The sequence below is a fragment of the Branchiostoma belcheri genome, unplaced genomic scaffold (assembly GCF_001625305.1).
Source record: "Branchiostoma belcheri isolate BF01 breed outbred unplaced genomic scaffold, Haploidv18h27 scaffold88, whole genome shotgun sequence".
In the NCBI taxonomy this organism is placed as follows: domain Eukaryota; kingdom Metazoa; phylum Chordata; class Leptocardii; order Amphioxiformes; family Branchiostomatidae; genus Branchiostoma; species Branchiostoma belcheri.
Window position 1 is genome coordinate 1,226,192 of NW_017804553.1, and position 14,369 is coordinate 1,240,560.

Below are 14,369 nucleotides of genomic sequence, written 5' to 3' on the forward strand. Positions count from 1 at the left end.
AAATTCTACCTTGCTGTCCTTGATTGTCTGTTTGAAACAACCAATGTGCAGCAGAGTTGTAGTTTCTCCGTGTGTTTACACAGCTTGGCTGGACCGCACTCCGTCTGGCCAGCTTGTACGGGCAGACTGGGGTAGTGGAACTGCTGATTCAACATGGCGCTGATGTGCAGGCGAGGGATAAGGTAAGTAATTAAAATTATCTCATGTAGTTAGGATTGAGGGGCAATTACTGATTGTTGAAAAATGTCTACAATCCTGTGAATTTCATCTGATTTCTTGACTTTTTGGCCATTGGTAATGGTAGGGGTTCATGTTTGGTAGCTAGGGACTTATATATACATGTATTTATTGGGTCATTGCTGTCTTTGATCAATCAAAATGCAGCAGAGTTTTTATGTTTTCACAGGTCGGCCAGACCGCACTCCATGAGGCCTGCAGGAGCGGGAGAACTGAGATAGTGAAGCTGCTGATTCAGCATGGCGCTGATGTGGAGGCGAGGGACATCGTAAGACAATCATCTCATGTATTTAAGATTAATCGTACAGACTGTTCAAGACAATGTATAATGGAGAAAAGTATCTAAATCTCGACAATGTACGGCATAGGACTGCCACTACAAAACTCAGGATAAGCTGCCACAAACTACACATTGAAACCGGACGCCATAACCGCACTCCCCTGGAACAACGAATATGTAGGTATTGTAATCTAAATAGGATAGAGGATGAGGAACACTTTGTATTAGAATGTAGTTTATACAACGAAGAGAGAGCTGAGCTTTATAAACTATTGCAATGTATGTTTCCCCATTTCATACATCTCAGCAACACAGATAAGTTCATATTTCTGATGATTTTAGACAAACCTTCGATTATAAAACACATCTGTACTTATATCTACATCATTACTAAGAAGCGAGAAGAAACCAAATTATCGTAATTATTAGACTATATGTCCATAGTACATAGAATTAGCACTAGCTTGTACATTGTATATATTCATTGCAAGCTGTGACGTCTTTCCTGTGACCTGTACTGAACCCAGTGGGTATTTGCGTACAATAAAGGTCTTCATTCATTCATTAATTCATTCATTAATTGCAGGGGCTAGTAATGATAGTTGACACATGTTTACAAACGTTTGAATGTTCTCTGATCTGTTGGGTTTTAGTGCCCATTTGTCATTAAGCAGGTGGTCAATTGAAAGTTTCAAGTTCTCTAGTTTAATGATTGGTGCTGCTGCAATGCAATTGCAGCTTTCCCTTAACTTCTGCCAAGCGAGACAAGGCATCCAGAATGTTTTAACTGAGAGATAGTTACGCACAGTCCTACCTATTTCTGATTGCATGTGGAGGGAATATCTAATCTCCAAGCAGATCTTTCGGTTGGGTGGCAAAAGACCGTATCCATTGGCCATCCTGTATCCATTGGCCGTCCTGTATCCATTTCCCAACCGAAGGTGGCTAATAGGCACTCCTCTGGCCAATGGATACTGTCTTGCCACCGAAAGATCTGCTTGGAGATTACGAATATCTTGTTACCTGCTATCACATAGCATGATTAAGGCCTTAAAATTTGGTCGGTTTACGTTCCCCAATGCTCTGTTCCTCCATGCAGAAGTTAATCTAAATCAAGTTAACACCGCCTTTCATGAACACCAAGGTAGCAATCATAGGAACAAAAATATTTAAAAAGTATATTGTATATGTATATTGTACTACGTTAGGCCACACCGACTTAATTTAAGGATGACAATCTCTGAAGACCCCCAAACTAGTGCGTGCGGGCAAAAAAAAGAAAAATCCGGACAAAAATAAAAATGGTTCTAAACCACAGGAATACAAAGCCGGTATTGTGAATTTAGCGCATTACATAGCGAAGTATACGACAGGCCGACACATACTGGATTTTTGCGGAATTTATGAATCGACACTGTACGTATGTACTGAGTTCTTGAGTCTACCACCGACTTCATTGTCGCTGACCACCATCATCGGGACTACCCAGGCCTAAAGCCAGGCCAGAGCCTCGGAAGACGTGATCTTTTTTTTTTTAGATCAGGTGGAAATCAATGCGCGCGCGGATGTCATCCATAAAATTAAGTCGCTGTGGCCTTATATAATTAGTCTCTATTCCCCTACACAGTTTGGTAGAAAACCACTGGATGTGCATGACCAAGATCGCCGACGTTTTCTAAAGGTTAGTAAATGGTTGTTGTAGTGATGTTTTTCACAGAATGTATAGCATTTTCTTTATCACGTTGTCAATCGTATTTAATTTAATAGTTAGATCTTACTGCAAACAGGAAATCTTCCTTTAAAGTCTTGACATCACAATACAACTTAGTGATCATTTGATTTGTGATTATGGGCGAACAGGTGCCTTTGCTTAATGAAGCTGAGCTGAAACTCATATCTGAGAAAGGCTGCATATTTTCATGATACATGTTGAGTGTTTACATTAATCATCCAGAACCTGGCTACTGAAGTTTCCTACCACAAACTGATGAAACAGTCCGGTGGGGTGAAAGTCAACAGGTTTAAACTGTGCTTCTGTGGACCACAGGAAGCTGGTAAATCTACTCTGGTGGAAAGTCTGCAAACGGTACAACCTTACACTAGAATTTTTTAGTCCAATCATGATGATTTTTAAAGAGATATTTATCAATAGCACAATGACACAAAATTTCTAAAATTTAATCTGTAAAGTATATTTTTGTCTGGAGGAATGCATGCTTCTGCTATTGTCAATTATACATCACTTGAAACAGTTTCTCATCTAACTGTTATATTTTTTGCAGTTCCATGCTCGTGATTCAATGTTGTGGGGATTTGGGAAGCTAAGATGTTTAATGATGAATTGAAAAGTGAATCATTCTTTTATTTCAACCTTGCAATAACCCTACACTGTTACTGCTTATAAAGCTGTCATTTCAGTTTTACTAAAGAAGATCTTGACATCTCCACGTTATTTAGAAAACTGGAATGACACATTCCTCTGTATATCAATAATTAAAGCACTGAACTGGATATGCTAAAGAAATATCTTATAATTTCATATAGGGATTTTTCTTCGCTTTGGTGCGAGATCAAATGACTTCAGACAATCAGCCACACGAGCCCACCCCAGGTGTGAATGTGGCAACAATCAACATCCCCGGTGTGGGGCAGGTCAGTGTGTGGGACTTCGCTGGACAGTCGGAGTACGCAGTAACCCACAGCATGTTCATGGATGCGGAGAACACCATCTTCATTGTGCTGTACAACATCATGGACGATGTCCACACACAGAAGAAAAAGGTGACTAAACGAGTATACATACTCATCATCATCTGCCTGCCCTGCAGTCGACCACTAGTCTTTTTCACGATTGACGATCTGTTGCCAGATCAGCAATGTCCTCCGGCCAGAGGTCACACTCGGTGTCCCCCAATAAGTTTCGAATATAGCCCAGGTAGCCGTTTGTGTCCTGGGCGCCTTTTGCCGTACGTCGGTACATACAGGGCATATGTCCGGCATGGTTCCATCACAGGCATTCTAAGTACATGCCCCAGGAATCGAAGTTGACGCTGCCTTTCCGTTGTGGGTCTAGTGTTGGTCAAGTTGTAGATCCAGGCGTTGCTCACATGGTCTAGGCGCTTGATGTTACATGTAAGCATGACCCTATAGCATGATGTGGCGAAAGCGTTTAGCTTATTTTCCATGCCCCCCGACATGACCCAGCTGCAGGATTCACAGCCATATAGCAGTATTGTCACGCAGGTGGTGTTGAAAAGCTTGGCTTAAGTGGATGTGGAGATTGATGGACTTCTCCAGATCTCCAACTAATAAACAGCAGTCCACGCAAGTGATTTCCTCTTGGTCATATCATATTACTGCTAGAGGCCATCAGAGACCCCAGATATTTAAAGTTGGCAACATGTCTTTTTGGCTGTCCGTATACATGTACCTCTAGCGGTGGTTGTGGGTCACAGTTAATTGTCATGTACCCTGTCTGGGGTATACTGATGATGAGACCAAGTTGTTTCCCAGCAACCGTTGTTTTAGCAAGCTGTTCCTGCGCCCTGTGTATGGTTGACCCAAACTAGGTAATCACTAAAACTAAAATTGATTTCGATAGTAACTCATCTGCTTGTCACAGGTCCACTGGTGGTTGTGCTTCATCAAGTCCTGCAACACAAAGGCTAAGCCTAACATCATCCTAGTGGCCAGTCATGCGGACCAGACTGATACAGGTTTGTTATTATGGCTTCACCATACCACAAAGTGGTTTGGTAAAACATATTGTGTTCTCTCATGTTTCTTCTCCTCCTCCTGCCATTTCTTTAAAGGGATTCAACTCAGCCGTTTTTCGGCCGAATGACCTGAAATTTGGCATGGGGGTAGAGTGGGGAAATACCCCCAGGCGTTTTTTGGTTGAATTGTTTTGAAATAGGCTTTTAGAATTATTACTCCGTGAAGGAGGTCAGGACCTCCGGACGGAGTGTTGTGATCGGCTGATTTTTCATGTTCGCAGTCAAAATACTGGGTTCTCTTTGTGTAATCGGCACGCAATTTTATACACCGTCTGCGGGCATGCCCGTGTTGATGCACGAATGTGTATTTTTGCCGTTGCTGCTTTCGCGGTCAATGTAATATTGCAGACGCACCCCTACAATTACGAGGCGAATTGGAATGGTCCAGAAAAACGCGTTGTTTGGAATAGCAGTGGGGGGGGGGGGTGGGAACTTCATGCAGATACGGGGTGGTTTTGATAAGTGGTTCCAGATGTTTTTGCCCATGGTTAAGAGATGCCAAGTATTTTGGAAGATGTTCGCAGCCAAAACGCATTCTTACGTACGTCGCATTTTTGTGTAATTTCGCATGTGGTGTGGCATTATGTCCGGGATGATGCACGTCTTTTTATTTTTACCGTAGCTGATTTGATATTGGAGTAAATGGTTATTTTCGAAACATCCCCATGTCGTTGAAATGTTGTCGTCCGTTTATGTCACCGGTAGTAAGTCGCTGCGGGGCTGATGGGGTGATCAGAGGTCAACATTAGGAAATGTTAATACCGATGACGTAATCCTATCGATTTCAAACTGGTCGGGTGTGGCGACCTAGTGGCGGCGTGTATTTAGTCACGTAGCAACTGGCCGGTCGTCCTAGCAACGACACATGGCCAATATTTTTGGGTTGGGCCGCTCCATAGTGTTAGTGGAGCAGCTCTTTGTAAACATGGACAATATTTTTGAGCAACCCATCAATGTGTTCTGCCTCGTGGTCGGATGTGGTCTGGGGCTGGTAAACCGCACATACAGTACTAGTAGATCGGGTAATTTTATGATTTGCTAGTTGTAAAGGCGTCGTGTAGTATGAGCCGGTATATGAATAAGTAGCCTGTGTTACACAATTATGCTTTCGGCCGGATTGATGTGCAACTGTTACTAATTACAGGGACTGCGCTAATGCCGACCAGTCGCGCTGTCCTGATACACCGCGAATGTGCGAGTGTTCCCTGTAGACAGTCCCGGGAGTCATTTTTTTCGCACATTCCAGGAGTCAAACCAAAATACGTTCATGAACCGAGTCCAAAAAACCGAAACGTGAAAATCGGATGATCGGACCTGATGTACATTTCTCTTTCTGTAGATTGTACACACAATACACACATCTTTAGATAATCTGGCCATGGCAGGTAAAAAAAAAGGTAACCCTGAATCATACTAGATTAGCGTAAATGCATGTTTATGCGTTCAAAACAAGAAAAGGATTTGTTTCCCGGTATTAATCTCTTGAAACACGGCGCTGAATATTGACGCAAAAATATTTCGGGCATCGCGCGCCCTTCCCCGTTGTTTCGACTGTATGCAAATCCCGCGTCACGTGTCGGCATTTCGCATCTCTGATTGGTTGTTGCGTCTTAAGATGACTGAGCCGACGCGGGTTTAAACAATTTTTCTTTGTTCGATTTATCACACTTCACAGAGAATTGTCGCCAATGGCTACTTCTTTTTGTTGCAATATATGATACTTTACGGAGAATTGTCACCTATGGCTTCTTGTTTCATTTTATTTTTGTTTTGCCATTTTAGGCAGAATATATACATTTTGGGATCTGGAGCCCTGGTACTAAAATTGAATGACCTGAAATTTGACCTTGGACACATGTCTACAGAATAGCATTTGAGCTTTTGACTTACGCTACTCTATAATTGTGTAAAATATTTTTTTTTTACTATTTTCGGACAATGTACATTTTTGGCTCCTGTGCCCTAATATTAAATCCGAATGACCTGATCTTTGGTATGGGGATACCTTGGACACATGTTCAAAGAATGTTATTGACATTTTTTTACATACACCACTTCACAATTGTGTAAAATGGGGTTTTTGCTGTGCCCTAATATTAAAACCAAATGACCTAAAATTTGGTATGGGAGATCCTTGGATACAATCCCACTGAAACTTATTTAGTATAGTAGTAATACGCTTTTGGCGTGTGTCACTTTAAAATTATGTAAAATGGGAATTTTTTGCTATTTTTGACCAGAAATGTACATTTTTTACTTTTATGCACCAATACGAAAACCAACTTGATGACCTGAAATTCACCATGAAGGTAGATTGGAACCAAATGCTTAGACTATGGTGTTCACTATCCAGATTCATCCCTCTCGAGCAAATGTCGGCCTTCTTTGTGTTACATCATAATCCCTGCCATGTGCTCACTGTATTTCTATTACTAAAACTGTCTACATAGCAGCTGAAAGGTCTTTATAGACAAGAGTTTTCAAGGCACAGTGCCCTCCCAAAAGATTTAGGCTAATCATTAACATCCGTCACGGGTACATGTTTTTTTTTCCATCAGGACATCAACAAGCATCTTCCATCCTTGAGCTGATGACGTCAATGTTCAAATGTCATCTGAACATCTCAGATGAAGTTGTCCTGCTTGACTGCAGGGTAACCCGTCAAACTGACATGTGGCGTCTTAAAGACCTTCTGACAAGACTGAAGACCCAGCTTCTTGCAGTGAGTTGTCCTACTGCAACAGTACTAGTCTTTGAGTTTAATTTGCGAAATTCCATCTGCAACATCAAGCAATAGAATTACATTTTTCTATCAACAATACTATTGTATACTAGTAGTTACCTGAATTGGACGGACTCTGTGTATGTACATGTATATGTCTAAAGATATTACTGTAGTGCAAAACTTTTTGCAAAAGATGATGTATTTGAATTTGACATCTCGAACTCATAGCAAATGTTTGCTTGATCAGCTGTTCTAAAATCACTCAACGACAGCCAAAGTCTTACAGTTTTATTTGATTTTGTAGCATCAGCGAGACATGCCCAAACTGTGTGCTGAGATCATTAAGTGCCTGCCAAGATGGGCCAAGGAGAAGTGCAGCCCGAAGTGCCCTGTCTTGAGATGGGCAGAGTATATGAAGGCAGTGAAGGAGATCGACCGCTACATCGATGAAGATTTCCTGAAGACGTCTTCACGGTACTTGGATCACCTCGGAGAGGTAAACATAAACTTAGCTCGCTGGACATTGTATGTAATTTGCCTTTGTTTACTTGTATTACGTCTTCGCCAGTATGCCCATAAGCGTCTGCCATCGGCCTGCAATCCGTAACTTTAATGGCATCAGTGTTGGCATGATTGGTGTTGGCCAGCTATCAACCAATCTTACTCTCACTTCTGATTTGTTCACGGGTTAAGTATCAACCAGTGTATCAGAAGACATATATCAGGTAATCATTTGTAGTCAGTTGATGTTACCATCATATATACAATTGAAACAAAGCAACACTTGTTAAACTCTATGTACTTCATGTAATACTCATGAAGTTGAGGTTTCATTAGACTTGTTACCCAGTGGCATGCATTTCTTTGCATGTTTTCCAGATCTTGTTCGTCCCCACACCAAATGCTGACCCCATCATTGTCCTGAAGCCCAACTGGCTCTGCACGGATGTCTTCGGCAAAGTGATGGCACCAAAAAACTTCCCCATCCAACATCTAAGAACCGTCGACGACGTCGTCACAAAAGAGGAAATCCAGAGGGTGTTCAAAGATGTCGCTGATGTGGATCTCCTGATCGCCCTGCTGCAAGAGTTCCAGCTCTGCCATTCTTTTGACGGACAGGAGTTCATCATCCCCGGGCTTCTGACACAGACCATGCCTCCAGAGAAGTGGCAGCCAACCGCAAACCCCGCCAAGCCGGTGTACTTCGGCAAGCAAGTCCAGTGTGCGGACACCACCGACATGTTCTCCTCCGCATTCTTCCCCCGTGTGCAGACCCGCCTGATGAGGGAACTGAAGAACCGCCCGCTGCTGTGGAGAGACGGAGCCAAGTGTTCCGACATCAACGTGGAAGGTCTCATCAAGCTCTCCCCAGACGGCCGTGCGGTCAACATCTGCGTGCGAAGCGAGCAGGGCGACAAGCCAAGCTGCCGGCAGATGCTGGAGACGATGGAGAACATCCTGACCAACGTGCTCGACGAGTGCAGCCCAGGCACCAACACCGAGAAGAGGGTGCTCAGCGCTCGTGCACTGAGGGAGCACAGAGAAGACATCTACTCCTACAGCATGGACCAGGTCAACACGGCCAAAGCAGAGAACAGCTTCGTCTATCATGACATCCTCGGCTTCACAGAAAACGTTGATGACCTCCTGTACGGTGGAAGAGACGAGAACGAAGAGGAGCAAGGAGCTGTTGGAAACACGGTCCATCAGAATTTCCAACAGACGTTCCAAGAGACGTATGTGTATGGGACTGGTAACTATGTTATTAGTTCAGGTGATCATGCTCACTTCGACATGGCAAGAATCAAGCAAGGTGACCTTGGACAGCTACAGTTGGAAGGGAACGACCCCGGTAACCTTGGACAGCAACAACTGGAAAGAAACGACCCTGGTGATCTTGGACAGCAACAGTTGGAAGGGAATGTCCCTGGTGACCTTGGACAGCTACAGTTGGAAGGGAATGTCCCTGGTGACCTTGGACACCTACGGTTGGAAGGGAACGACCCCGGTAACCTTGGACAGCAACAACTGGAAAGAAACGACCCCAGTGAACTTGGACAGCAACAGTAGGAAGGGAATGACCCCGGTGATCTTGGACAGCAACAGTTGGAAGGGAATGACCCCGGTGACCTTGGACAGCTACAGTTGGAAGGGAACGACCCGGGTGACCTTGGACAGCTACAGTTGGAAGGGAACGACCCGGGTGACCTTGGACAGCTATAGTTGGAAGAGAATGACCCAGGTGACCTTGGACAGCAACAGTTGGAAGGGAACGACCTGGGTGACCTTGGACAGCTATAGTTGTAAGAGAATGTCACTGGTGACCATGGACAGCAACAGTTGGTAGAGGATGGAAGGTGACCTTGGACAGCTACAGGTCAAAGGAAATGTGCCTGAGAGTGAAATGCTTGAATGAGACATTTCTAAGCTGTGAATATATTTCTCAATGATGAACAGATATATATATTTTTATCAGGATGAGAGAATTGTGTACAATTATACTAATCTCTGGTTAAGTGGAGGATCCTTGTACAATTAAGTGATGACCACACAACCATTTGCAACTTACAACATTCCTTCCTGTAGCATTCCATTTGTAATTGTGCGCATTTATGAAGTCTCCAAAGTACAGAGTCTGAGGGTTTTTACAATTTACATGAAACATTGCTCCATATTGAGAAGGGAATCCCACTTTTTCCATTCTGCCTCTTCCCATTCCTGCAACACTCTTTTCGGTGTTAGACTACAAAAGAAACTGCCATAGCAAGTACTTAACAAAATGGACTAAATTACAATTCCCAAAGTAAAGTAGAGCAGGTTATTGGTAAGTACCAACCAGCAACATTTATATATTAATTTCCATCAGTACTGCACACAATCATGATTATGTTTTTTCCTTCATTTTACCCCTTATTGCTGCCAAATTGTTATTCAGTGCTGCTGCATAATATTCAAAGAATTCAAGTACTAGTGGAAGACAAAGTAACATTTTTAACTGAGAATTTCTGTACATCCATTAAGTAGTACTTAGACAAGTCACCTAATTTGCAGTTGTCATAACTTAAAATTTTCTCGATTCTTGTTAAAACACTTCCATACTAACAGCAGAGCCTCTTGGATTAGCACCTGAAACACCACATATATTTTATGTTGATGAAAGACATTACAAAGAATCATAACGTTACATTTCTCATGATTTTGTTTTCTTTTACTAAATCTACGCCGGTTTTCAATTTTACATTATAAGTACTTTGGCAATTCTCCAGCTAAAGTTACGATCTTACCTCAGTTACGATGCCCTTCGCAGCGCGCTCTCTCGGGCTTTGGAAGAGGCGTAGCAAATTGTAGTTGTGGGCCTTCGTACTTTATACGAAACTAAAAAGCGGAAGTTGCTGAGTGTACCTGTGCGAGACCGCCATTTTGGGGTGTCACGGCCGTACTTAGCTTGGTGTTGGAACTCATCATGTTTTCCTTCGGATAGAGACAGAAACAGGCTCAAGTGCAGGTGAGTTTTATTGTGTCTATTGATAGAGATGCGTGAGATTCGCAAATTATGTAGTTGTGGGCCTTCATACTTCGTCAAAGATGATACTTCGTAAACTAAAAAGCGGAAGTTGTTGTGTTCCTGTACGAGACCGCTATTTTGGGGCGTCACGGCCGTACTTGTTAGCTGTGTTGGAACTCATCATGTTTTCCTTTGGATAGAAGCAGAAACAGACTCAAGTTCAGGTGAGTTTTATTGTGTCTATCGATAGAGATGCGCGAGATAAAAGTTTTCAACCTATGTTCGGTGCGTGACGCCCGGGTCAGACTCTATACGTCTCATAGTCTCACCAACCACTTGGAGGTAAGTTAACGTTACATGTAAAAGACTTCTATCTACCCGTCAAAATCCAGCCTGGATGCCAGACCCATGACGCGCGCTTTGCGTCGCCCGGAATTTATTAGCGATCAAGTTCTAACTGACGGGGGCTGATCGCTGAGTGTCAGGCCCCAGGCGTTTTAATTTTTTTGGGGGGAGGGGGGTCGTGGGTACCAAAAGTATTCCGCCCAAGCCCTGCCTGGTGGAGCTTCCTATGGCTTCCGTGGCCGAAGGAGATTATCGCTCACTCGCGGAAGGCTGGCACCCAGGCAAGGGCAGCGGTATTTTTTCCTTGAAGTTGGGGGCATGTTGGTCCTGGAGCCGAGGAACTGGCCTGTGTGAAGACCCTAGAAAAATAGTCTGGCACCCAGGCTTAGTAACTTATTAAAGTAGGACCAAACAACTTTCCTCAAAAGCTGTAAATAGTGAGTTGCAATGTGCTTGTAATAGCAAATTGAAGGCATTTACAATGTGATGGATAATTTAAGTTTCCTGTGTGGCAGCAACAGTTCTGGGGCCCTGTGGGGGGGGGTAAGGGAAACGACTAGTACTATGAAACACTATACCTGGAGTGTATAATGGTACAGGTCTACGTAGTATACGAAGGCCCATAAGTATAATGTGTAACATCCGTGTCCATAATATCACCAGGGTCCATAATATCGCCACCTTGAGAAATAGTGTGCTTTAAGATATTTTTACTGCAACATACTTCTGGTATGCACTCCTGCACACCTCAAATGTACATACCTAGGGTATGTTGCAGTAAAAATATCTGAAAGCACACTTTTTCTCAAGGTGGCAATATTATGGACCCTGGTGATATTATGGACACGGATGTTAGCCAGCCAATTCTTCTTCACTGTCAGTATTTGTACTCATGGAATATTTACTTAGTATATATAACATTACTTTTATATAATATGAAATGTTTATATAATATGCAATGTTTACATGTATTTAAGAAATGTACGTTTTCAATGTAGACAAGTCAATACTAAGGGGACGGACCGGGAGGAAAAAGTAAGAGATTGTCTCATTAGCAAACTGTCGATGAAGGATTTTTTTAAAACTTCTCTCATGTACTCACAAGGTACAGAAACTGCTTGACTGTTCAAGTGTATGAAGACATGTGCATTAAGCTTTTCAGATAATGATACAGAAAAACTTTTCCCCTTCAATCCAGTCCAATTCTCAGAGGCCTAGAAAAAGTGTGTTTCCTGTTTCCTGACCGACCCTAGAAAAAAAATTATATTAAATATGGTTGGGATATTTACATTTCAAACTTCATTTTTTTCTTCTACTACAAGTTTTAGACATTAAAACAAACATTGTATACATTGTACAAGGGTACATACTAGGTAAATTAATTTTTGGCAGTTTGAAATCAAGATTTGTGAAATAAGTACTGATGTCAACAACAAAAGTTTTTTTTCTACTTTTGCCCGGCAGGTGTCCAGAGTAACGACCTGCCATGGACGAAGACGAGTTTAGGACGGCTGTGGAGAGGGGAGACGTACAGACCGTGAGGAGGGGTCTTCAGGCCGGGTGGGACGTCAATAAGAGTTTACCAGGATTACTGGTAACTGCAGCTTTTGTGTATTTTGCCGATTGGCTTTAGAATGTTAGCGTAATCCCTTTTTTCTATGACAAGGTGGGCCCCGGCTTTCAATGAATATCACGTTAAGCCGTTCCATGCTTGGGTCGTTCCATTGTTGCCAGGTTGGGTGTCGGTTACATTACCATAGGTATAAAAACCAAGCAGATTTCAGAAAGGAAAAACTGGCCGAATAATGAAAGTGACGTAATTCATTACCTCACGTAACCCTAAGTAAACTCTTTAAAATTAAGTACAGTCATGCATTTATCCCTTGATATTAGAATTTGGTATTTTGTCTGTGAACTGACCATGGCAGATTGTGAGGTACTGATAAACCGTGATTGTGCTACAGATGTCGTGTTGTGTCATGTTGTGTTGTGTTGTAGCATCTAAGTAAAATTTCAATCGTTTTATCCACTTTTATTCAAATATAACCTAAAATTCTATCTTGCTGACCATGAGGGTTGATTGAATCCATCGGTTTGCAGCAGCGTAATAGTTTCTCCGTGTGTTTGTTTACACAGTATGGCTGGACCGCACTCCATCTGGCCAGCTGGCACGGGCAGACTGGGGTAGTGGAGCTGCTGATTCAACATTACGCTGATGTGAAGGGGAGGGACATGGTAAGTACAGACAATCATCTCATGTAGTTAGGATTTAGCAGCAATTAATGACTATTGAGAAATGTCTACTGTCCTGAGAGTATTATCTGATTTCTTTACTTGAGGCCCCATTAGACACGTATGACAGAGGTTTTTCTCAACTAAAGTCTATGAAAATTGTGTGAAAATTGTTATGTAGCTTATGTATACATACCTATATGTGACAAATTAATAAAGTTTAGGTTTAAAGTGATGAATAGCCATATCATTTTCTTAGTTTTTTTATACACTATGCTTGATTATATACATATAACATTTAATTGTCAACTTTAAAAGCTGACTTTCCTCTTAAACTAAAAATTCTACTTTGCCGTTCTTGAGGGTCTGCTTATATATCAACCAATGTACATGCTTATAGTTTCTCCGTGTGTTTACACAGAATGGCTGGACCTCACTCCATCTGACCAGTGAGAACGGGCAGACTGGGGTAGTAGCGGAGCTACTGATTCAACATGGTGCTGATGTGGAGGCGAGGAGCAACGTAAGGGACCGTACGTTATTTATCGGGGGGGGGGAGGGCCGGTGCGTAGGAAATCGGGCAGAAAAGGTTTTCCCTGGCCCTCCCCCCCGTATTTATTTTTTTTCCCTGGCCCTCCCCCCGCTATAAGAAAACTTTCCTTGGCCCTCCCCCCCTTTCTGAAACATTACAAATCATGCCCGTAGCCAGGATTTTGAATGGGGGGGTTCTTCCCACTGCTTGAGGGGACCTCGAGCGCCGAAGGCGCGAGGTTCCTAGGGGGGTCCAGGGGCATGCTCCCCCGGAAAATTTTGAAAAATTAACCATCTAAAATGGCATTTCGTGCATTTTGAGAGGGTTTCCAAGAGAAAATCTGAGATAAATTTTTATTCAATGACAAAGGGAGCAGTTTTTCTACGATTCCAGTCCATCTTTTCAAGAAAAATCTTTACATAAAAAGTGGACAAAAAAGTGGACCTTTGAGCCTTGTGGGGGGGTTCGTCCGAACCGGGCTACGGGCATGCAAATGCCCCTGAAACTACATCCTAATTTAACTTAATACTATCAACAATCAATAATAATTTATTAATAGTTTGATATGATATTTAAGTGCGGCACGCGACGAAGTGAAATATTCCGTGGGAAGCTCCCGGCTCTTGAGCGTGCCCGCCGGGCCAAGGAAATGGGGCAAATTTGCGCGGACGGGGATTGGCTTTTAAAATTACCTGGCGGTTTGTTGGGTCGGCGTTGTTCTCGATAGGCAGTATTCA

The 14,369-nt window shown here is 42.8% G+C and overlaps 1 protein-coding gene and 1 pseudogene across 1 annotated transcript in view; both read left to right on the top strand.

Moving 5' to 3' along the window:
• Nucleotides 1–354: 354 nt before the first annotated feature.
• The window catches only part of LOC109487390 (death-associated protein kinase 1-like), a 53,824-nt gene continuing 39,809 nt past the window's right edge, over nucleotides 355–14,369 (top strand). The window contains exon 1 of the mRNA XM_019791378.1: nucleotides 355–505. Within this exon, the coding sequence (XP_019646937.1) occupies nucleotides 395–505 (111 nt within the window). The 5' untranslated portion in view covers nucleotides 355–394. The remainder of the gene's footprint in view (nucleotides 506–14,369) is intronic.
• The window catches only part of LOC109487391, a 35,764-nt pseudogene continuing 23,543 nt past the window's right edge, over nucleotides 2,149–14,369 (top strand).